The sequence below is a fragment of the Strix uralensis genome, chromosome 8 (genome assembly GCF_047716275.1).
Source record: "Strix uralensis isolate ZFMK-TIS-50842 chromosome 8, bStrUra1, whole genome shotgun sequence".
NCBI lineage: Eukaryota > Metazoa > Chordata > Aves > Strigiformes > Strigidae > Strix > Strix uralensis.
The window spans coordinates 2,175,417-2,198,966 of record NC_133979.1 but is presented as its reverse complement, the minus strand read 5'-3'; the positions used below and the strand labels follow the sequence as shown (position 1 = coordinate 2,198,966).

The 23,550-nt window shown below is 47.3% G+C and overlaps 1 protein-coding gene across 1 annotated transcript in view; it reads left to right on the top strand.

Moving 5' to 3' along the window:
- Nucleotides 1–23,550, top strand: part of SGIP1 (SH3GL interacting endocytic adaptor 1) — a 58,182-nt gene that overhangs the window by 2,863 nt on the left and 31,769 nt on the right. The window contains exons 2-7 of the mRNA XM_074875811.1: nucleotides 15,351–15,414; nucleotides 17,310–17,334; nucleotides 18,750–18,827; nucleotides 20,004–20,060; nucleotides 20,569–20,623; nucleotides 21,490–21,665. Of these exons, the coding sequence (XP_074731912.1) occupies nucleotides 15,351–15,414; nucleotides 17,310–17,334; nucleotides 18,750–18,827; nucleotides 20,004–20,060; nucleotides 20,569–20,623; nucleotides 21,490–21,665 (455 nt within the window). The remainder of the gene's footprint in view (nucleotides 1–15,350; nucleotides 15,415–17,309; nucleotides 17,335–18,749; nucleotides 18,828–20,003; nucleotides 20,061–20,568; nucleotides 20,624–21,489; nucleotides 21,666–23,550) is intronic.

Below are 23,550 nucleotides of genomic sequence, written 5' to 3'. Positions count from 1 at the left end.
TTCTGAACCCAATAGGGAATATTTTTCTCATTCTCCTGGTAGATGGGAAGAAAAAGTGTGTATTTTTCCCTGTAGGTTTTTTAGATATCATTGTGATTTTTAAGCATAAGTGTGGACACTGTCTCCAGAAACCAGTCCTTGCTGGGAGGAGACCTAAACACATGCCTCACAGTGTCTCAACCCCCAGAAGCCGACGGTCCTCCACCTCCATAGCACGATGGGTGCAGCATGCACCCATGTTGGGCATGGTTTTGCTGTGCTTGGCCTCACTCAAACAGGTGGCAAGTAGGTGTTGAGGATGGGGACTAAACCCCCCTCATCTTTGAATTGACAAAAATAACCTGCAGCAAAACTGTACTGCATGTCAGCGCTAGATCTGAGACCCAAACCGCTGCTGGAAAGGTCCCACCACATGCTGGAAAGGTCTCTGCATGTGTGGCTGTAGATATGAGAGGTATTTAGATGTTCCCTTTGATTGTAAAATAACTCACTAGTACTCAGAAATGCTCTGGGCATGTCGTTAAGGTAAACATCCGTGCACAGGAACAAGTTTATCTCCTTTTTTTTTATCCATCTGTTGCATCTCCAATGTACTGAAGGTATTTTATACAGCTTAATTAAGTTTTGAAATCGCTGTTGCAACATGTCACCCAAGCCAGAAGCTTGGTGATGTTCGGAAAGATTAGACAACGTGTGGCTGATGGGAGCAGCCATGGTTACGTTGGAGAAGGTCATGTCTTTTGTGGGAGACAGTACCCGTGCTTCTCCAGAGCCCGAACAAGACATTTTCTTGGGAGAAGCTTTCTCAGAGAGGAGATTTTTCTAACTCTCTTCTCCAGGCTTTTTTGCACCTGTTTCTGGGGAGTTGGGTCACTCTGGGAAATTTCACGGGTGACTGGTCACATCAAAAATGGCAAAAACTTTCTTGCATCATCTTTTAGCAATGGTTGTCTCCACGTCTTGTGTTTTCATCGTGCTGAACAGTTAGTACTGGGGTCAGAGGCATCTAATGGCACGTTTTTCTTGATTAGGCAAAAAAATTGGCTTTATTATATTTCAGGTGGTCTCACTTCAGTAAATGGTGTATTTAAACGTGCTTAGTGTTGGCAGTGCGACTTGGCAAGGAAATGACCTGGTAGAAACACTTGGTTTTTATTTGAGAAAGCCAATAGCCGATTTGAGGCAATTAACATAAATTCAGGCATGGATGTCAAAACCATCCCAGAAAATATGTGAGGACCATAACACTAAATTAGGACCTGTATTTTCCAATACTTTGAGCAGTAACACATGACCGAGCTTGGGCTTGCAAAGAGGCTCAGGGCTTTGGCTTGCAGGAGCATCTCCAGCCGTGTCCTCTGAGATCTAAGGGGGATTTTTTCAGACCTGCTGGAACCTGCTGCCTAACCAACAGGCCTGACACTGGTGAGGAAACTATTTTTGTCATGAATGCAGATTGTTTGACCCTTCTGTCATGCCCTGCACAGCACAGAGAGGTGTTGTGCCTGAACCAATGGCTCAGCTTCCCTTGTAGCCCAGGGTGGGCGGAGGGCTGGGGACACTTCACCAATTCTCAAATTCAGACATGCATAAAGCTTTTTGGAATGTGTTTGGAGGGCTGGTCCTGCCCACAGATGCTGCCTGCATGGGAAAACTGAGATTCTGAGCTGTTGAGGATGAGGCACATGAATATGGGGGCTTGGGAGGTGAAGTGTTTGCAACAGAAAGGGCAATGAGCTCTTTAGCTCTTGGTTTTGTGGGTTCAAAAGCAGGGGATGTGGTTAGTGTGTCCAACCCAGAGCTGCTCAGGGGATAGTGACGTGCTCCCTCACTGCATCGTGGCATCTCCAGCAATGTCTCATGCACTCCAGGTTAGAGCTGGCCTGGCAAAACTGGACCCGAAGACCATCCCCATCAACATGGATTGAATTTGTTCAGCTGAACAGGTTGCAGTAGCAACCTCTAGTCTAGAGAGGAAAAAAACCCAACCTTTTGGTAGGCATTCAGACCCTTCCCACTGAGATGGTTTGGGTTTTTCCAGCTCTAGTCCATTGGCAGCATGTCCTTCTGCCCTCAGGGAGGGAAGAGATAAATGGCTCTAGCCCAAAACCAACAACCACCAAGAAAAAGGCCCCACCCAAACCCTGGGAATTTGGGAAATGCTTTGGACTGGGGCTGGTGGTATTTGCCAGTTAAAACCCATATGGTGCCAGTGTGGTGGCTGAAGTGGTGGCTTTGAGGATTTAAACCAAAATACAAGTGAGGCAGCAAAACCTGACGTTTGCCTCATGCCTAAAATGATCAATGGGATGTAGCAGCTGAAGCAAAACCCAAACGAGGTTTGTTTTTTGGGTGGAAAGGATAGACAATATGGCAAAACCCAGCTGTGTGTGATGCGGGTCTGCAAAATGCCTCCTTGGAGTGAGCGCCAGTTTAAAGCATGCCCTTGGGCATCTCGAGCTGGTGCCCAAATGCAGCAATTTGGGTTTCTCTGCCAAGGCAGAAACTTTCTGCATGATTCATTGCTCTCTTTCAAATTTTAAAGAGACTTTAGAAAACAATTACAGGTTAGATCAGGTGTCTATTCTTCCTGAACATCCATCACAGGGTCTTAAGCAGTTAAAGGTGGAAAAACGTGGTTGTGCGTGGAAATACCCGTTCTTAAATGCTGGTGCTGAGGCTGCGAAGCCGTAGGTGGTACAAAATGTGATTTACCCAGCACTTGTGCTGGGGATTCTGACCCACTGCCAGGATCTGAGAGGGGACAATGCAGAGGGAAAAGTGGAAAGGAGGGGAAGGCAGAGCTCCTCCCCAAGCCAGTGACCTTAAACTATTTGGATGCCCAAAACTTGCTCTAGTTTGACTTTCTCTAAAGATCTATCTGCCTTTGGAAAATCGATGGGGGTATGATGCTGGCTGTCTCCCTGCCTGGGCTGCGAGAAAAGATCATGTGTGATAGCATTCCCATTTGCTCTGCTGGCCCAATATAGCCTTTGTTTTTTTGGTTGTTTTTTTTTTTTTTTTTAACTTTAAGACAGTATATTTGAGTTTTTACAGGTTCAGTAAGAAAAAGGCAAACACCTGGCTGCCGTGCAGTTTGTTTGTTGGCAGAATGGGCAGTTCATGTGCAATGCAGTAGTACAAAGTGTAGCCCTGTTTGCCTTGCCAGCTATTGAATAGCCTCAGCTATTTGTTTTTAATAGAAATTCAGTTGCAGGCTGATCTTTCTGGGGGCTTTGGGAGGGTTTTTTTCTTTATCTGTGTGAATGAAAGGAGTAAGGCTTGCAGTGGTTACAGCTACTGGGTTTTTTTGCAATTCCAGCCTCACAAAATGATTTATTTTAATTTTCAGTTTAGTTTTAGATGTGTTTTATTTTCATAGGTGGCCGCCTGGGGTGAGTGTCCATTCCTGGGAGCTGACAGCATGGGATTTTAGGGCTGTCTTTTGGGATCAGGCACGGAGCTCCCACCTTGCCCTCCCAACCCCACCTCCTCCCCTGCACACCAGTGGGCTTCCCTGCAGAGCTGAGGAGGGGAAATTCCCTACCATGTCCCTATTTACACTGGGTTAGTGCTGACAATAATATTGTTTGAAAGCAGTGAGGTACCAGGACTGACAAAATCATACTTTGCAGGCCGTGTTATCTGGGAGTTATTCCTTACCCATCCCAGCCTCAGAAAAGCACCCCTGACTTTGGCACATCTTTCTTTGCATTTAAATTATGACTTTTTGTGTGTGGCTTTTTTTCTTAGAGTTATTGGGGGGGGGGGGGGGGAATCTCTTAAAATTCTCCACCTACATGTTGCAGGGAATTTAAAACATCAACTTGAGATTAATGTCATCGTGCGTAGGATGTGTGGAAATAATCTTGCAGGGAGGTTTGGGGTAGGTTGAGCCGAGGAGGACGGGAGCCACGGTTTCGCAGTCTGCCCTCACCACCCGGCTGCAGCTGCTGGGAGGATTTCATACAGCCCCACAAATATATTGGTTTTCTGAAGTTGGAGCTATAGAAATCATTAAAGGTGCCCCTTGTTATTAGAGCCACTTAATAACAAACGGGTGTCAGGCATGTGTGAGTGTTGGTGGGCATTTGGTTGGTTTGTGCTTCCTTTAAAATACGCCCCCAGCATCACCCTTATTGCCCGGTGGGTGCAGGTGAGACGGGCTGCACCCTGTGCCCTGCTCCTGTTACAGACAGCATCAGCTTCAGGAACAATCTCAGGTCTAAAATATCAGCCTGGATGAGAGGGTTTTTTGGTTTTGATGACTTAACTAGAAGCTTTTGTGTTGGTTGAAAATGAAAATAAATTTGGGTATTATGAGACAGTACTTAAAAAAAAAAAAAAATCTGTATCAAAATCATCCCTAAAGATCTGAATCCCCTTGCCAGGACCAGGCTTGGGGTGGTCAGTGGATGGATGCAGATCCAGCTCTGTGTGCTTTTGACGGGTTATTTTTTTTTTATTCACTATTGCTGGGAGAAGCATGATTAAAAATAATCTTCCCCAAGTATTTTGCTGTCAGCAAATAATAAATGCAATGCTGCTAGAAACAGTCCTGTAACCACCTCGTTACTGGTGGGGTTTGCTTGGAGCTGGTGTCATTGGTAAATATTCCTGACGATGAGCTCTTCTGGGGAACTTTTAGGTCCCTCTTAAGGTGCCCTTCCAAATGTCAAAGGTGGACTTAATTTTTAATATGGTTTATTGGAGTTTTGCAGGGCTTTGGCCTGGTTTTGGCATTAGTGCAGAAGATGCATAAGCAGCCTGTGTTATTAATAATAAGGTCATTTATGTGGTAGAAGTTATTAATAAGGTCATTTATGCTTCATGTTTACCTGGCTTCTTTCACCTGGGGACCTCAAGTTCCTTCACACTGCATGGTTCCTCTGCGGGGAGACAGATGGGTGGAAGAAGCTCCGTCAGTTTTGTCAAATGCTGCCTGGAAATGAAGCCTTTCTTTGGGTCAGGTCTCCTGCTCTTATTTTTAGTTACACTATTGCCACGGTTAATCACTGCTTTAAAATCAAGGTATTCATTTGACAGCAGACTGTGGGAGGAACAGGATGGTTAGAGGAACTGAGAAGAAGTGTCTCGTCACGCTTTATTTTGGGTGTAAATCTTCATCATACCCAAATGTGAATATTGCAAATTTTTTTTCTGGATGACCAAATGGAGAGCAAGTGATGCTTTTCCCTGGCAGCTCACCCGGAGTCATACCTTGTCCCCAAGGAAGCAGCTCCTGTGTCACACAGGTGACACACCCACCCCGCCAGCCCAGGTGTCCTCTTCTCCACCTGAGACGTCGGGAGAGGGAACTCCTGGAAGGTCACACAGATGCCAGCTGCAGCAGGGTGGCCTTGAGCGATAAGTCACGGGATGGATGAAAGGCTGTTTCTAAGTGACACGTTTAGGCAGGGATTGTGTTGAGTTTTAATAAGTCCTTGCATTCTGCATAAACAGTCTGACTGCAAAATTGGTGTGTTTTTCATAGAAAATTGTCAGAGTAGTTGCTGGGAATCTGTGGTGTGCGTGGAGGTTATAAGGAGATGTCTTTTAGAACAGGGCTGTGAGATGGGACCTGCTGTCGGTCGTGGCTGCAGCCAAGGCGCAGATGTAATGGCAAAGCCTTGCAAAGAAAATGAGAGGTTTGCAGTGAGATTTTTTTTTTTTGGCAGGGGAGGAAATACCAGCCTGGGGGATGTAACGTGCGTGGGTTTCCCCTGGATGTGCTGCCTGCAGGGAGCTGCCCCACCAACGAGCCCAATGCCCTCCTGCAGCTGCTTGGTGCCAGGGGAGGGACACGGGAGCACCGGTGTCTCCCTTTCCTGATACACCAAAACCCTAAAAACCCCTAAAAACAGAAATCTGAGTGTCATTTGGGAGGGAGAGCCTGTCCTGGACAACTTCTTAAATAGCACAGCAACCTTTAGAAATGCATCTGGCGTTTTTGTGTGCGTGCCAGCTCTGAATGAAAGACACAACTGTATCCAGATTTAATTTATTGACAATATTGGTGGGGATGTTTGTGTCCTGTGTCCCTCAGTTGGTGCACACCTGGGGTCTCTGAAAGTTGATATTAAAAACCTGATCTCTGGGGAAAGCAGGCGGTGAGCAATTCCTGCACTTGCTTTACTGAGGTTGGTGAATAACTGATGAGCAACAATTTGCATCCTTCTGATGTTAAATAGTCCTTAAATGCTCAGCTCCATTGCAGAAGAAAAATGAATTGGTCTTGTGTGTTGTGGTGCATCCTGATGATGCTGCCCTTTGTTTTAAGGACAGTGTCTGGCTGCTGGCCTGGTCCCCAAGCTTTGCTTTGGGGTCAGGGCTTGCTCCGAGGTGGGCAGCCCCTCTGCGTGGGAGCAGGGCTGGGTGTGGGTCTGCTGAGCATCTTTCCAATGAGATGGAAACGTTTGGGCTCCTGCCTGCACCCAGCTGCAGCAATGCTGGTTTTTGCACTGGGTCTTGCCATGGGGAGAGCCTGGACCTATATTTATGTGAAATATAACCATATTTCTATGCTCAGCGTATATTCCCACATGCTGGGGTCTCATCCTTGTGCTGTAGGCACAGAAATTGTTTGAACTTAGTTGTGCCCACAAAGCAAAGGGGTCAGTCTAATGCCCAGACACGGGTTTTATCTTCAGGTGTATTTGAATAAGCCAGCGTGTGCTCCCTCGCCATGCTGAGAGCGTGAAAAGCAGGGCTTTCAGCTTGAGGGCTGTGCTGTTTCCCAGCCTTTTGAACTCCTGACTGACTGCTGCAACGAATATTTGGGCGGTTTGCAAAGGGAAAAAGGCACAGACCAAAGGGAAGGGGAAAGACGTGAAGGTCCTGGGAGCCCAAACCCCTCCGGTACACGGGGATGGATGCTCGCTGCTCCAGGGCAGGACCAGAGCCCGGCACAAGGGCTGCTGCTCTGGGGCAGGCTGGACATGTTGTGTCAGCAGCCACAAACCCAGAGGTGGCCACTTGGCCGCAGGACTTCCTCTAATTTCTTCTTCATGCCTAGTAGCTGGAATAAGATGTGTATTTTTAGAAAGGTGTTGAACATTAATTCAGAATCTCCTTAGGCAGAGTTCACCACAACCTGTTCAGAGACTTAATTATCGTCATGGTTGAAGATGTGACTGTATTTCTGAATCGGCCAGGGGATCTTGTATTGCCTCTGTCCATTGGAGTGGAGATCCCTCAATCCCCACGTTTCCATGCTCAGGGTAGCTGCTTGGACTCCAAGGCAGCCGCTCCCGACGTGGTTTTGGTGCTGTGCTGAATGGACAAAGCTCCTGCAGGTGCTCATCTCCTGATCCTCCAGCCTTTCAGCTGCTCTGATCGCTCTCCCATCAGCCGTGTGCTGGCTCTGGGGTCATTCCGGAAGCGTTGGGTGATGGGATCAGGTGGAGAAGCTGAGCAGGACCAAGCCCAGGTGTGATGTCACCTCTCTGCTCCTCTTTGGCTTGTCCCTGCTTGATGATGGGGCTTGGTTTTAGTACAAAACTTTTGATCTCCTTGATGGTGACCAAGAGCGGTCATCACTGGACCCCCTAGTGAAAGGTGATGTGTACCTAAGCTCAAAATAGCATTATTGACAAGGCCCAACAGCCTGGGACCTTGAGCCAGGAGCTCCTGCTGTAGGAGAAAATGGTCCCAGAGCAGTAACTTGTGATGTTTTACTGTATTCAGATTATCTGCAATCTTGTTTTGGGCTCTCAAACACTGTTAGTCCTTTAGTGTCTTCCAGCTGAAGTTTCTGATATGGAGCAAACCTCTTAGCATTCATTTTTATTTAAAAAAAAAACCCAAACCCAAAAAACTAAGCCCACAACTGTTGTTGCTCACTTTTGTTTTTCAAGTATCTCCGTTCCTGAAAGCCACAGGCAAGATGCCAACAATGTTCTACTCTGTCAGAGAGTGACAGAAGTGGCAGTGAGGCCATCATCTCTTTTTCTTAATTTTTTTTTCATTTTCTAACAGGGAGAAACTGTTGTAAGCATGTGGAGGAATGTAATATGCATCTGTGGGACTTTGCTAACCAGATAATAACTTTTTTCAGTACCTTGGAAGCTCAATAGGGTAAAGTGAGGAGCTTTAATGTCTGTCTAACTTGTTATCAAAGATGGCTTTGTTAGCCCACAATGGCAAAGCTAAATGTGGAGGTTTAGTGACAGTTTGCACTGGAAACTATTGGTTTACTGGGATGAAATATTAAGCACAGCGAGATCACGTGACCACTGGGCAGAGCTGGATGTGCCTACAGCACTGCACGTCTTCAGAAGGGGCATCAATTGTTTGTTTTAAAAATGTCTTTTTATGTATTTTGAGGTAGCAAAGCAAGTAAGCTCATGAAGGTGACTCCTCCAGCCTTTTTGAAGTGGTTTTCCATGAAACTTTTAGAAAAACAGATTTCCTGACTGGTTAAAAATGTAGGCTTTACTTGTGCAGGGAGAGTACTAACTCTAGTCCTTACTCTGGGGAGCAGCTGGTTTCTGGACCCCAACCAGTCAAATATCAATCAAAATTACCATTATCAAAAATCTTCAATTCTAGGTAAACCTCCTCACTTGAAACCAAGGCTTGTGTACGGGTCAAATGTCCATCACACTGGGGATTTCTGGTCTTGCTGGGAAGCAGAGCTGTCCCTTGGCCCTATCTCCAAGGGTCAGGTCCCTTCCCTGAGCAGATGGTGGTGGTCTCCATTGGTGGGACTGGAGACAAAAACTACTGTACCCGGGGCTGTTCCTGCTCCCTGAGCTGCTGCCATGGCACCTTCTTCCTTCATTGGGGCTTCCTCTGAGTGTGAATGCCCGGTGGCTGTAGTTGATTTGAAGCAAAATACTCTGATCTGGCCTCAGAACAGATCCCTCTTTGGAAAGAAGTTCTGGGTTATTTCTTTGATACAAGAGGAGCTGTAAGAAATGCCTTTTTTTTTCTGCTGGTTAAATTGGTAGGAGTATCTTCATTGTGTTTTTCCTGAGAGCGATGGTCCTGGAGGATGTCCCTGTACTGTGAAGGGTGTGATATCTTGGCTGGTGGAGCAAAGTGATTGAGCAGGATGGCCCCAGCAACCCACAGGAGAGGCTGTGGGGGAGCAGTGAACCACAGCGCTTGCTGGGGACAGGGAGCTGGAGGGTGCGTTGTCAAAAAGTGTAAGAAAGTGTAATTTTTTTTCCTGCTAGGGAAAGGAAACCTTGAGAATTGAGGGGGAGAATAAATAACCAGTCATCTTGAAATAGAGAGAGGTTTTAAAATTATTTCCTCAAGGGGATAAGAAGGGTAATTTATTGACCGAGGAGACAGGCGTTCGGTAAAAAGACCTGGCATGCATTATTTAAGTCACTTTGCACAGAGGATGGGAGGCTAACGCCAGAAATAAATACCCTCAACAAGGAGGAAAATAGAGGGTGACCACAGCAGAGCAAATGCAAAGCTATTTGCAATAGCAGAAGCCTGTAGCCTTGCCTGGGCTGGAGACTGGCGTGAGGTTGGGAAATGCAAGTGCTGCTGGTTAAAAAGTGAATCTTTACTAAAACTTAGTCTACTGCAGTAGCTGAGATGTACCATTTTAAATTAGGAAAGAAAGCAAGTAACAGTGGAGGCAATGCTGCCTCTTGCTGATGGTCCGGCCTCTCTCCTCTGGAGTAACATCTGCAATTAGACTTGTAAATGAAGGCGGTTAAAATATTAATGACTGTATCAAGGCAGTGTGCAGAGGGCTCGGTTCCTTGCCGCGTTATTAAGCCTGCTGAAAGGCTGGTAACGAGCTTTAATGCGAAGGCTGGTTTAGGTAAAACATTTTAAATGTTATGAAGATGTATACTAACTTAATTACATATAAACTGGGCAAACCCCAAAATAACATGGACTGAAGCAGCGCGGTTGCTGAGACTTGACTTTCCTGCTACCAAGGATGAAGTAGTCGAGAATCCCTGGGTTTGCAATGGACCAGACGTGCCCATTTTCATCTAAAATATGTCATCAGGTCAGCGTCCAGACCTGAGCTAGGTGCAGGCTGTGGCTGTGTCAAAGCAGGGGAAACTTCTGGGCTGACTTGAGACGCTGTTGTTTGGGCTATTTATTTGGGGCTTGATGTGGTTACACCCTTGCTTCTTAAACTTTAATTTACCATTTGACTTTTTTCCTCTGGATATGACTCAGAGGACTTCAGTAGTTTCATCTTGCCTTTTGGTTTTGTCTTGCTGAGCAAAGGGAGGATTATTATTTCTTTAGTAAAGCAAGCCAAAAACAAATACAAAGTCCTCTGGATATGAAACAGCAGCAGGTTTCCACGTCTTCAGACCCAGCAAAGTAGTTCAGTGAGACTGTGCAGGTTTGTGTGCAGCAGGGAAAGCAGGTTGCTCAAATCCAGCTCCAAGCTATGTGCAAAAAAATTCCACACAACAAAAACAAAGAAAAAAAATCTAGGAGTGATTATTTCTTATTTCTCCCCCTTCTTCCCCCTCTCCCTGCAGGTACTTTGGTCTTGAGTCTCTGGCATGGCAATAGATAATGTTTATCTTCATGCATAGACTAAGTAGAACTAATTTCAATCTTTTTTTTTCTTTAGTCATCACAAAAGAGCATTTAAGGCAAAGATGTTCTCACTGATGTCTCTCTTGTTTGAGAGGTGTGTTACTCTTGAAGCCCATCCTCCTGAGCAAGTAGCTCTTCCTCCAGGGACCCCCCTCAATATTCAGGGGTCCAGAAGCAGCAGCTGCTCCCACCACCTGGGGATGGAGTGTGAGGGACTGGGTTTGGGAGAGCGGGGTTATTTTTTATTCTAGAGGTGTTAAGTCTTTGGTATAGAAGATAATATGTTGGTAGTTCTTAGGAATAAAATATAGAAAGCTTCATAGTGTTAAATACTAATTCTTATTTCTCAGATGTCAATTCTTAAGTATGCTGGGGAAAAAAAAAAAGGCTAATAATGCCCCTGATTGGAGGGCCATTTGTGTTTGAAATGAGATCCCTGGCACACAGCGCTTAGTTCAACCTTCGCTAGTGGCTACTCTGAGTCTTTGAGTAAGAACATCCAACGACATTTGGCTTGATGAGGAATAATTGCAGCATGTGAAGTTGTACCTTAGAGGGACCGGTGCCTTCCCCCGTGTCTGGCCTCTGTGGGCAAGGCTGGTTTTTTGGCCACTGATGTGGTTTTAGGCATTCTTGCTGCCACGTGGGTAATGGCACATGGATGACCCTGGGCTGTGGTGTGTGAGACTTGTTGAGGAAAACCTGCTGAGGGAGGCAGCAGAGGTGTCACACACGTCCCTGATCTCCCCTCCAAAAGGAGGATGTCACCGGTCCTTGGGCAGGACGCACGGGTGTGGTATTTGGTGCTGCCATTGCTGGTGTCTTCTCCAGCTCGTACACACCATGGCTTGATCTGGTGGAGGCTCTTACTGGTGCTGTCATGCCCCTTCAAAGAGCATAAACTAAACCACTGCTGAGGGTAATATATGGCTTGCAGACTGGGGACAGCCTACCTCTGCTTCGGCCACGTCATAACTGTGCAGAATGAAATCAGCTGTTAATCTATAAAACAGTGGTGAGGAATGCAGTAGCTGCCAGTGGGGAGGCAGAATTCATGTCTACCCCCCTTCTACAGTGCTATGGCACCAGCAGTAAAGCTCAAGCTTTGTCCTGACCTTTGTCCAACCCAAAGCGCAGTTTTAAATTGAGATTAAAATGGAGACATGGTGCTTGCCCCACAGTGCTGGGCAGCCCGCGGAGGTGGGTCCTCCCTCATATTTTGGATGTGACAAAAGTGAGGGAAGGCTTCAGGAATGTAGGTGGGGAATTCTATAACTCTTAATGTTGTATACTTGAGTGCATTAATATTTCTATAAGAATTATTAGGATTCTCATAAGGTAGGAAGTCCCCAGGGCGAATGGATGGGGAGAGGGCTAGGCCAGAGCTAGCTGCAGGGATTTAAATCCTTCTCTGATGATGATCTTAGCCAGGTACCACATCACACCCACCTTTATCACCCTGGTACTTACAGTGCCCTGGGATCTCATTCCCACTTTTCCAACACTTCTGGTAGCCCTGTAGCTGATGGGATTTGGGTGCAGCTCTCTGGGTCTTCCTGCTGGAGAGGGATTTGGGTCCAGTACCCGGTGCTCCTTGATGAGAAGAGGTGGGATTTGATCTTCATGTTAGGTGCTGCTTCAGAGAGCATCACTCAAGCAGTGATTTCAGCTCCTCCCTGCTCTGAGCCATCCCTTGATGTCCCACATGGAAACGCTCTATTTTCTTCTTTCGTGTCCTTCTTTCTGCCGCCTCACTGCCTCTTCTCTGCTTTCTCTCCCACTTAGCGTCATCTTTTCTCTTCCAACGGTAAATCTGTCTTGTCCTGTGAGGTTTCCCTGAACCCATAGTGTTTCCATGTAGCATTCTCTATGTTGTCAAGGTCTTATTATTTTTTTATGATGACTCTTTCCAGGACAGGTTTTATGGTGCTTCAGCTCCTAAAACCAACTGAAATGAGACTTGAAGACCAGAGCGTGCAGTCCTCTTCTGTGCACAGCCCTCAGATCTGTCCCTGCACCATCAGACAGGGTATTTTTACCAGCTCTCTGGGCTGGCGTTGACCATGTTAAGGGAGACATGAACTCCTCCGAGCTGCAGCCACCCAAAAGCAGAGGTGTCCTGGGAAATCACTGTGTTGCCTGCCACCAAACTGTGGGCATCTCTGGTGTCACTGTCAGGGGACAGCAAGTGCCTGGCCCTGGCATGGGCAGTGGGCTTCGGCAGGAGACCCGCTCTCAACAACCATGTCCAAAGAAGGCTTTCATTTTTGTTCTGCCTTTCCTAAATATCCTCAGTCATCATCATTTTAAGCAGATGGTGGGCCTATTATATAACCAAGCAGAAGGCTTCGTTACAAAATTTAGCCAAATTGGGTGCTTCTTCAGATAAGACTAAATAACTCATTTCTGGGGTTTTCGGCCCTCCCTGTTCTACTTTGAGTTTGGAGGATGAAGTTATTCTAGGGGGTGAGATTAACAGAAACCTTCCTCAGTTATTAATAACTCGCCTGCGCCTTGAAGAAGCTGTAGGAAAACTGAAAGGCACGATGTAGTAAAAACAAAGCTGTCCACACCAGGTTGCAGGATGAGCCCGCGGGGTTCAGCATCACTCCCAGCTGCTTGTGCTGCCCTTAGTGACTGGGGGTGTATGGATCCCATCGGCTGGGGGTGTAAGGGATCCCATAAGGGATTCTTTCATCCTTGACCGTGTAATGCTTGCTTTGGGTAGAGGAGGGAAGTGCACTGTGTGGGATTTTTCAGGAGCAGTTCCTTTGTTTCCCACTTCATGGGGGAAACAGCCAACCCAAAGTTCCCTGAGACCAAGGAGACCTGCTGGAGCCTCTCCTGGTCCTACCCTGGCTGGCTTGGTCCTGGTGTTAGCCTGAAAAACCTCCTGGCAACAGGGTATCAAAACCCTAAAGCATCCCGTGTGTATTTGGATAATATAGTTTAAACCCAGCATTTTTCGATGTGCTGCAGAAGGCTAGCACTTGTGTGCTTGCTGCATGCTTCAGTCAATGCCCAGAAGAGTTGGATGTTCCTGGGAAAATGGAAAATAATTTCAGTTCAAGGGCATGTTCAAAGCAGGAGGCAGACCAGAGAAACTCAATCTCCCCCAGAAGCATCAATCAAATGAACTGTGCTGGAGCAGACAGCTCCTAGGATGAGCGCTGCTGGGGTGTCCAGAGCTGATTTTTTGAGGGAGCTACGGGAGATTTGGCGCTCAGCATGTCACTCGAGGTAGAAGTTTGAGTGGGGTTTTTTTTTCATTGAATCCTAGACAGTATTTTTTAAAAAAGCAGGTTTTAGCGCAAGGATTGCTGTGTTCTGGTACAGTGCGTGTTGTGCAAGCTGTGTCCCAGTCGTGACAGCCCCGGTTTGTGCTGCTGAGCCTTGTCTGCAGCTCCGAAAGTCCTCACACACCGCAGCGGGGGGAGGCAGGTTGGCAGCAGCGGGGCTGTGCAGGCAGGCGAGCGGCGAGCGGGGCTCCCGACGAGGTGCTCACCTTCCTGCAAATTCACTGCGCTCTCCTTGCTGCTCAGCTGGACTCGGCGAGGGTACCCGTGGCTTCTGGGCCGAGCTGCCTGCAGAGCTGGCTCAGCACCCGGCAAGGAGGCAACAGGGCAGTGTGGCTGCTGTGTCCTCCCCTCCATCCCTACCAGATGGTCCCTATTTGCTGGGTGCTTGACTCTGCTTCCCAGGACGTTTTGGGGAAGGTGCTGTTGTGAGCAGGGGCCTGCTGTGGTTCCTGCACCCTTGATACGGCCGTTTGTGCAGGCCAGCTTGTTGTATCAGCGCCAGCCGTTGCGTTTGCCTCTCCACAGCGTTTGTGTGCCCCTGTGTCCAACCCACGGTGCTTCACTTTTGGGTAACTTCCAGACCAAGACAAAACTCCTAAGAGCTCTGAAAGGAGAAGAGGCCAGAAATAGCTGTTCTAGGCTCAAGGTCCGTGGCTTATATTGGCTCCTTTAGTCACCAGGATCTCTAAGTTACTCTGTGACTTATATTAATTGCTACGGTGCCACTGGCAGTGGTTGCACGACAAGCGTGTCCGGCAGCGTCCAGCATGAGAGCAGCTTCCAGCTCTCAGCAGTCGGGCTGGACGGTCACCACCAGCAGAAAATCCTCTGCATGAAAACCAGCCAGCCAAGTGAAACGTGGTGGCTTCAGATGCTCCAAATCCCTTCCTTGGTGTTCTTCCTGCAAGCTGTTATTAAAAATCCCTCTCCTGGATAGCTCTTAGGCTGGGAAAGAGGGAGAAACTTGCAGAAACCCACCCTCCTCCATCTGTTTTTAAAAGCAGTGTTCTGCCCAGCCCTGGGGCTGATGCTCCTGGCTGCTCAGTGGCCCGGCGGTAGCCACTTGGGCATCCTGCTTCCCGGCCAGCTCCAGCACTGTTGGTACCAGGCATCATTTTAAGCACTGTGCAGATCAAGAATTGGCACAGAATCTAACCAACCTCAAGGGTTAAACTGCTTTTTTACACCAAAGAGGGGTTTCCCCACCCTGCATTTATACCCACGTGCAGCATTGCGAAGGAGTCTGTAATTAAGATAGTGAGCTTAGAAATAACTGTGAAATATGTAGTCACACACACACCGAGAGCGAGTTAATAAGTGTTAAGTGAACAAATAAAAGGCGTTGGCAAATGTACACACTACCTGCAAAGTGCTGCTGGCAGTTTCATGGGTTTGGGACTTTCTTTTTTAACCTTATTTATGACTTACAGCTGACAAGGGGATAAGGAACCTTTTGGATGATTTATTTAAAGCATAATATTAATATCACATTCTTATTTATCTTCCTTCTATCCACAGGATTGAAAAAACGTACAAGGAAGGCCTTTGGTATACGCAAGAAAGAAAAGGATACTGATTCCACGTAAGTCAATGAGATATAAACCACATTAATAGATAACGATACCGGGGAGAAGTTGATGCTGATGTGCCAGGACAGGAAGGAAGTTGGCGCATCGCAGGCATCTGTCATCTTTGGATCAAGTCTTGTAATAACAAATACATTTAAGCTGTTTCCCCTTGTACACCCAGTGACCAACAAATAAGGTATTTTCTCGGTGGCACTGCAGAGATAATAAAGCCAGTTCTCCATGTGTTTGCAATTTACGGTGACAGTTAGCGGTGATCAGAAGAAAATTACTCCTCTGAGAGTTTCAGCAGATTAATCTCTGCCCAAACTACTGATTTGCCCGTCTGCTGAGATCTTTTTAGATGCAAATTCAATTTAAACAGATGCCAGTGCAGGCAGCGAGGCTGGCTGCGGAGTGAAGGGCTGCATGGTGGGGGCAGGCTTGGGACGGAGGGTGCACGGGGCTCATGGAGAGCATGTCCCTTCAGCTTTGCTGTGGAAGATGCTTTTGCTTCCCAGGAAAACATCTGGTGGGGTTTTCCTCCACATCTGGCAGGAGATGATGTGCACGGGTGCAGAACTGCTGGGGAGGCTTGGGGGGGATGTCCCAAAGCAGCGGGGAGCCCCGCTCCCCCACCATCATCCAGGCCTTTCCAGAAGTGCTTCATGTCTGGCACAGCACAAACCCTATGGGTTTTTTCTTTTTTTAATTTGTTTTCCTGAGCTATTTCACATCTTGGCAGCAGTTGATGAGGTCTCCTGTGCGAAGGGATGGCCTCTGCCTGTATAAAAATATGGGGGGACACGGAGCACGTCCCAGACAAGGTCTGTGCGGCGTGGAGCTGTTGTCCTGCTTGTCACCAGGCATGTCCATCCACCAGCCAGGCAGCCAGGAGCTCCAGCCCTGTATGGCTTCATTTATAATTTATCAGAAGGAGGGGTGGGAAACAGGCTGCTTTGCATCTTCCTCTTCTGCTCATGGAAAATCAATGGAGCCGGGTCTAGGTCCTGCCTTTAGCCAGCGCTGTGATTTCCACGCTTGCTTGCAGCAGCCTGCTCTTCCCAGAGCTCGGGGAAGCTGGTGGCACAGGATAATTTCAGAGACATTTGTGCAAAGAGATTAAACACAAGATAAGAGAGACAGGAGGCAGACGCATATGAATTAGTGAAGTTCAAAGGTGTTCTTCTCTGTTAAACCAGAGCTGGATGGGCAGCAGCTCCCTGCAGGGTTTCTATGATGCCCTGAGTCAGACATTAATTTGTGGCAAATCTCTGGCAACGCATAAAACTTGGGAGCGTGTGGGAGGTGGAGGAGCCCGTCTGGTTTTCATAAACATATTTGTCTTTTCACTAAATAACTTGGCATCCTTAGACAGCGTTTAAATACGGCTGCTGAGCCTGCCACGCCGTTTGCTGTGACCAAGGTCCAAATCCCATAAGCAGTTGGGGATTAGGATCCCTGAGGAGTCTCATCAATTTTCAAATCCATTCAAAAGAGAATTGACTGTGCTTCTGGCAGAAGAAAAAAAATCTCTAAGTTGCTCTATATGTAATTTTTATTGTCTCCTGCAAGAGGATGCACACCCAGGGTAGGGCTACGGCTGCGGGATGGGTACATGGATGCAAGGAGCTGCCTGTCCAGCTCCTCGGCTGGGAAAGCGTGATCGTCATCAGGAACCCTTTATTTACTAATAAATATAAAATTAGTCATCTGATAAAATGAGAGCGATGGCACCGAGATCCTTACGCGGGTTTCACGAGGAGTGCGTGACAGGTAACTCAAGATTTGCTGACAACTTCATAACTAAACCCATCGCTGCTGTGGGTTCGTTAAGAAAACTGTTTCCACGAGTTAATGGGGTGACAGCACGGTTTGGGAGCTAACACGGCTGCATTTCTGTTCTTTGCAGAGGGTCACCAGACAGGGATGGCATCGTAAGTATTGCATGGACCCCGGTCCTGCTTTCCTCTCCCACCATGGCCCCTTAAACGCTAATTCCTTCATCAGCCACCATCAGCATTTTGTGAACTGCCTCTTCCTTTCGGTTTAATATAGAAAATAAATTTCAGTAAGAAGCTATCTGTTTAAAATAACGACATATTCCAGGTTTTCTACAAAAATAACATAAAGAAAATAACAATACAGAAACACCTGACAAGCGCTGTGGGCAGAGGGACCAGGTGTCCTGCTAAAACCCTGGGCTCTGCATCCTCGTTTGCACTCCTGCTAATTGGCTTGGGTCAGATTTGCTGGGTGATGAGTTAAGGGAAAATTGCCAGAACAGCTGTTTCCAATATCTATTTTAATTTTCTATATTAAACTGAAAATAAGGAGATACTTGTTTTATTAATTATTGCTGCTTTTATTTATGGTGTTAGCCAGAAACACCCCTGCTAGATCTGGGTATTAGACCATGTCTCCTTTAGCCATTTGATATCAATTTTGCAAATAAGTATGTTGGGTTCAGACTGGGACTGTGCTGGTCGTTATTTCTTGAGTAAATTCAGACATTAGAAGCTCACCTTAAAATAAAAATGAGACCCTCGGGAGGCTCGGCAGGGAGAGCGATGCTGGGGTGTCTTTTGCAAAGCCATACAAAAATTGGGGTGCCAAATTTAGAGAGAGAGAGGTTTGGTTTTTTTCACATCTGACCCAAGATCCTTGGCTTTGGGCTTGCCCTGTGTTTGTAAGCCACTTAGCTGTTAAGAAATAGTGATTTAAAAAAAAAAAAAAAGTCTGCAGCTCAGGGAGCACTTTAACCACGGCTCTATTCAGCAGTAATAAATAAATAAAATGCAAGGAGCAGCCCGGAGCTGTTCCCTCCACCGGCAGAAGTGCCCTGGGCAGCTTTTTCTTGTCAGGTGTGGGTGCAGAGACCTTGGATGAGCTTGGGTGCCCTCTCAATTGGGCTCCTACTCTTGATTTTTCCAGGTGACTTGCTGTTTAAGCTCAGGCCAGTGCTCCAGCAAGCTGAAGGATGTAGAAATGCAAATTTTTGGCAGGTATAAGGAAGCTACTGAATATATTGGTGGTAGGGGAATTTGGAGGATGGAGATGTTTGGTGTAACTTTTCCTCCTACAACATGTTCTCCCTATAACACTGGCAGCCACTGGAGTGGCCAAGAGGCAAATCCTTGGACTGCTGAATAGAGCCCCGTTACCCACCCCAGTAAAAACCACACTTACTCCTAATGGAGCCGCAGCTGAGCCCTCCTCTTATAAAACTGTGTGTTTTGCTAATTCCTTGTAACTTATTTTTGTGTGTTTTTTCTTTTTTTAAAAAAACCCAAACAACAACCAACCACCCGATACTTTAACCCTTTTTCTGCCAACCCCCAATCCCTTTCAGCTGCCCAGCCCTCATCCCAATGAGCCACCTTGCAATAGCAAACCCGAGAGTGTGCGTGAAGGAGGAAAAAAAAATTCGGTAAGGAAAACAGAGCTTGGTTTACAGCTACAAAAGGGTGGTTAAAAACAGGGAGTAATTTTTGGTTTGACATATAGGAAAGTACCATTTAGGTTCAGCCAGGTGGATGTAAATGAGTTGAATAGAAAGGGGCTTAAATACAAACGGACTGGGGGAAAAGCCCCACATAACTGCATCCAGAGTGTGGTTTTTCACCCTTGTACCTCTAACAAGGCTGCTCCATTCTTGGGCAGCATAGTGGGGAGCGTTGGGTGAAACCAGGAGGGTGAGGGTGCTGGTGGCCTGATCAACCCCCTGTGCTGCTGCTGCCCCAGGATGGTGTGTTAGACCCTCAGGCAAGGGTGCTGGGGAGGGGGGTGCTACCTCTGGCAGCTGAAGGGAACCAGATTATTTAATTTAGGTGCCCAAAATTGAGAACCCAGCCTAACTTAATCCCTAAACTGGCCTTGCAGCACTGCTCGCTGGCTGTGAGGGCCAGCGGGAGCTTTGGGCGTTTTTTTAGATGCCCAGAGCAGACCAGCAAAGGGTCCCGCAGGTGACGGATGCCCAAAGCTTTGTCCCAAACCAGACCACTCTCAGTCCAAAGCAGCAATAACCTGTGTGTGTTGTCGGTGTGTCATGATGTGCACTAACGCCGCATCCCAGCTGGGTTAGCCCGGACGCCTCTCCCTGCTGCAGCCCAGCTTCACCGCGGAGTGAAGCAACAACACCCGGCTTGCTCTGCGGGTGGTTTGGCTACTGAATAACACAAACTGAACCCTTCTTTTGGCATGTTCTGGGGAAGGTGTTTATCTCCTGATAAACAGCGGTGCTACCTGTGCTCTTGGGCACTGGGAGCCCCCGCTGCCACCGGCTCTCCCCATGGGCTGGAACACCCCGGCACACGGAGAAATGGCCATTTCGTTTCTCCTCCTTTAAGAAATATATGTTTGGCTAATGAATGTGCAAAAACACAGCCTTTTAGTGCTCTGGTGTGGAAGACTTTCCAAAAATGGGAAATACTGTATTGCTGGTGTGTATGAGCAGAGTAGTGCTTGCACAGGTGGCTGAGGGGTCCGTGTTCCCGCTGTGACACCCAGTGGCATCCTAGCTGTGTCGCTGCACACATGTAAGATACGCCGTGGTCTTGTTTCCTCAATTTAAAATGTGGAAATTTTGTTTTCCAATCTGTTGCAGAAGAAAACGAACGGAGCCCCAAATGGATTTTACGCGGAGATCGACTGGGACAGATACGTAAGTGTCCCGCGGAGCTTCGCCTCCGTCCAGCTCCCGCTGCGGGACACAGGCTGTGCTCACATGCTGCCTTTGGCTTTCAGGGTGGCCATGGCTATTTTGGGTGATGTCCAGGTGTTAGTCGTGTCCAGATATGTATTTCGTATCTGCATGTTAATTAGATTGTATAAAACTTCCCAGAAACTGGGTGGCTCTGGAGAGCACTGCCCAGGCTTGCAGGATGTTGTAGTTACCCCAAAAAACCCCTGGGTTGCAACCAGGCATTGCAAAAAAACATTTTCCGCAAAAATTGAGCGTTGAAAAACTTTATTTGTGAAAATTGAGCACCGCAAAAATCGATCTGCGGCGAGGTGGTGCCAGAGCACGGGTGCCGTTTGCTCCATGTGGCCCCAGGGGCTGCATGGGGCTTCGTTGGACATCGCTTCCTGCAGGAGGAAAGAGCTGCTCCCATTTTCCAGGAACAGAGTTAGCGTTCCTAATTCTTCTGGGTTTTTTGTGCCCTATTCAGAATTCACCTGAGCTCGATGAGGAGGGATACAGCATCCGACCTGAGGAACCAGGCTATATCCTTTGTTTGTTGGCTTTGCCTCTCAGTTTACAAACTGTAAGATGAGCTGGGGTTCACAGGCAGGCCATTGACTAATTTTATTTATTATTATTATTTATTTTTCCCCTTTTCATTCTCTTTTTGAGCTGTCACTCCACACCTAATATTGGCTCCCAGAGGGAATTATGATGCAGTAGAGCAGGAGGTGATTTTAATTGCCTTTGATCCACTGCTATGAAATGAGGAGGAGCGGGTGGTGCCCCACAGAGACCCCGATGTCCCATCCCATCTGTGGTGCTGTGTGTGGGCGCTGGCTGTGCAGTGCTTCATCACAGCTGATGCTGTTTTGGGGTAGAAACGGTCTGCGTGGCAGTGAAAGCAAAATGAGCAAAGATTAATTTGCAGCTCCGGTAGCGTGCCCTGCTAAGGGGCGAGGAGATGTGGATGGCCAGAGCCCGTGTACCTGTCGAGTTTGTAGGCTGGCAGCAGGTTTTAAGCCTCCTCCTTGTAGCTGAAGGAACAGGTCAGTGGAAAAGCAGAATTTCTTCCTCTGCCGCTGCTGAAAAATTCTGGTTCTCTGTGGGGGATGAGTCAGTGCGGTCACAATGGGGAGAAAACCTGGACAACGATGCAAATCACTGCTGGGCTAAACCAGGGCTGGGTTTGGCGCTGTGGGCGCCAGTTCCAGTGTCCCCAGCCCGCACAGGGATAAAGCAGTGAGATATCACAGCAGTGACAGGCACGGCAGGAAGATTTGCCCCTGGGTGTTTGGGATAAACATTTTGGGAACACCTAATTCCCATTCTTCAGGGAGGCTTGAACCTTGGAATGCCATGGCTCTGCCCTCACAGCAGAAGGAAACCTTCTTTAACTGTGCTCTACCTACCAAAGGAAAGCACTTTTACTCCTCAAGTGAATCCGAAGAGGAGGAGGAGGCACACAAGAAGTTCAACATTAAGATCAAGCCTTTGCAGGCTAAAGACATCCTGAAGAGCGCGGCGACAGTGGATGAGCTGAAGGCGTCGATAGGCAACATTGCACTTTCTCCATCCCCTGTGGTGAGTCCTCGGTGTTTCCGTCTCTTCCCCCAGCTGCAGAAGCAGCGGTGGCTCCACGGAGCTTGTCCCCAACGAGCAGGGGGCTCTTCCTTAGGTGACAGTGGTTACACTTGCATTTCTGGCCTTGTTTATAGGATCTAGTCTATATGGTGCCAATAATGGGACTGCAAGGGGGAGCTCAGATGTATTGCAGTGATGTTTCCAGTTCAAAATGTCTTTAAATCTCACTTTCCTTCTCATAAAACAGAGCGGTTGAGATCAGAATATACTACTCCCTTATTTTTCCCCCTTTTCCTCATTTTTTCCATGTCGTCATCATTCAGGACATAAATGGGTCTTGCCCTGATTTCCAGGACAGAGAAAGCATCTGTGGGCTTTTCCACCCCGCTGCTATGGGATGTTAGAGGGACATTTCTCACCCTGGGGGTGAGTCTAGGGTTTCTGGAAGGAAAGGTCATCTCTCCTGGTATAAATACCATCAACTTCTGGTTTTCCTAAGGCTTGTCAAGACTTCTGCCATCTCATCCCAATCTGTTCAGCTGTGAAAAGATTTGATTTTTGTCTCAGTGAGCTTTAGTGTGGGCTATAGTGTCTCTTCAGATGAAGCTTTCTGTGATTTATAAATAGCCTGTATCTGAAGTGTGAATGAATCTCAAACCCTAAGTGAAGAGGAAATAAAATTGCGGTTTATTTCTTTTTTCTAAACCAATGCAAGGTTGCCAAGTTTAATGAAAGCTTCTGGGACAAGCCACTGTCCTTGGAAATGGCAAGTCCCTCCAGCACGGCTCTGCTTCCCCCAAATGCCTGGTCCCTTTTAGTGACGTGCATTTCTGGATGCTTTTTGCACTGTGACCAGGGAGTTTCTGGCTGTTAGCATTCAAGGGTTAGAAACTGCAGTCACCTGCTTTGGGAAGCACCAAAAAAAAAACAAAAAGAGGAAAAAGCAAAAATTAAACCCAACAGCAAAAAAGAAAAAAAATAATCGAAACTTAGCAAAAAAGGGGAGTGGGGAGTTTTGGAGACTGGCAATTATTTGCCAAATAAGTGGATAATTTTGATTGTAGGAGGAAAAACAATGCCAGAACTATTTCTTACCAAAAAGCTAATATTGGTTTTGCAAAGCGATGGCCTCAGCAGTTTGGTGCACATGCGTGTGTACATATATAACGTAGGAGACAACATTATTTTGGGAGGAGGGAAGAAATAGTGCAACACTTCAAAAATGGTATAGGGGGAGCACTGTGAGTTTATTTAAAGGGCCAAGTCTATATTTGGTGTATTCTCCTTCCCTTGTGGCTTTTATTTCTGCATCCCTTGCTGGCAGCAGGCCCCTGTCAGGGGGGTTGCTGCTCCGGGCTCCACGGGGCACTCACCCGTCCCGGTGTGTAGCTGGTGGCTCTGGCACAGCTGTGGCAGAGGTGGGAGTAGCTGCTCATTGATTCCGTACTGCAGTCAGTGGTGTAGGAATTTCAGAGAATCTAGCCAAAAATTATAAAGCGACTTTGTCTCTAGCTATATATAAAGATCTATTAGGAAATTATCGAATGGTTATGCTCAGCTCCTAGCAGTCCAAAGTTCCTTGGTTATTTTTATTCTTACTGATGAAATACTTGAATAGTTTTGCACCAGTGTACGAGGATTAGGCTGATGTGGTCAGCAGTTCTTCTGCACCTCACACTTTCCAGGAAAACAAAACCCCACAAAACATGCATTTTGCTAGATACGGTTTTGTGTCTCCTCCTCTCCGTGGTGTTTTTCCTACGGAGGTTGGGGGCGGTTTTGCTGGTGGTTAGGAAGGATCTAGCCCCTGGTGAGCACACCTGTGTGTGTCAGCGTGGTGTGGTCTGGATCCTGCCCTTTGGGTGCTGGGTTGGGACACTCCATG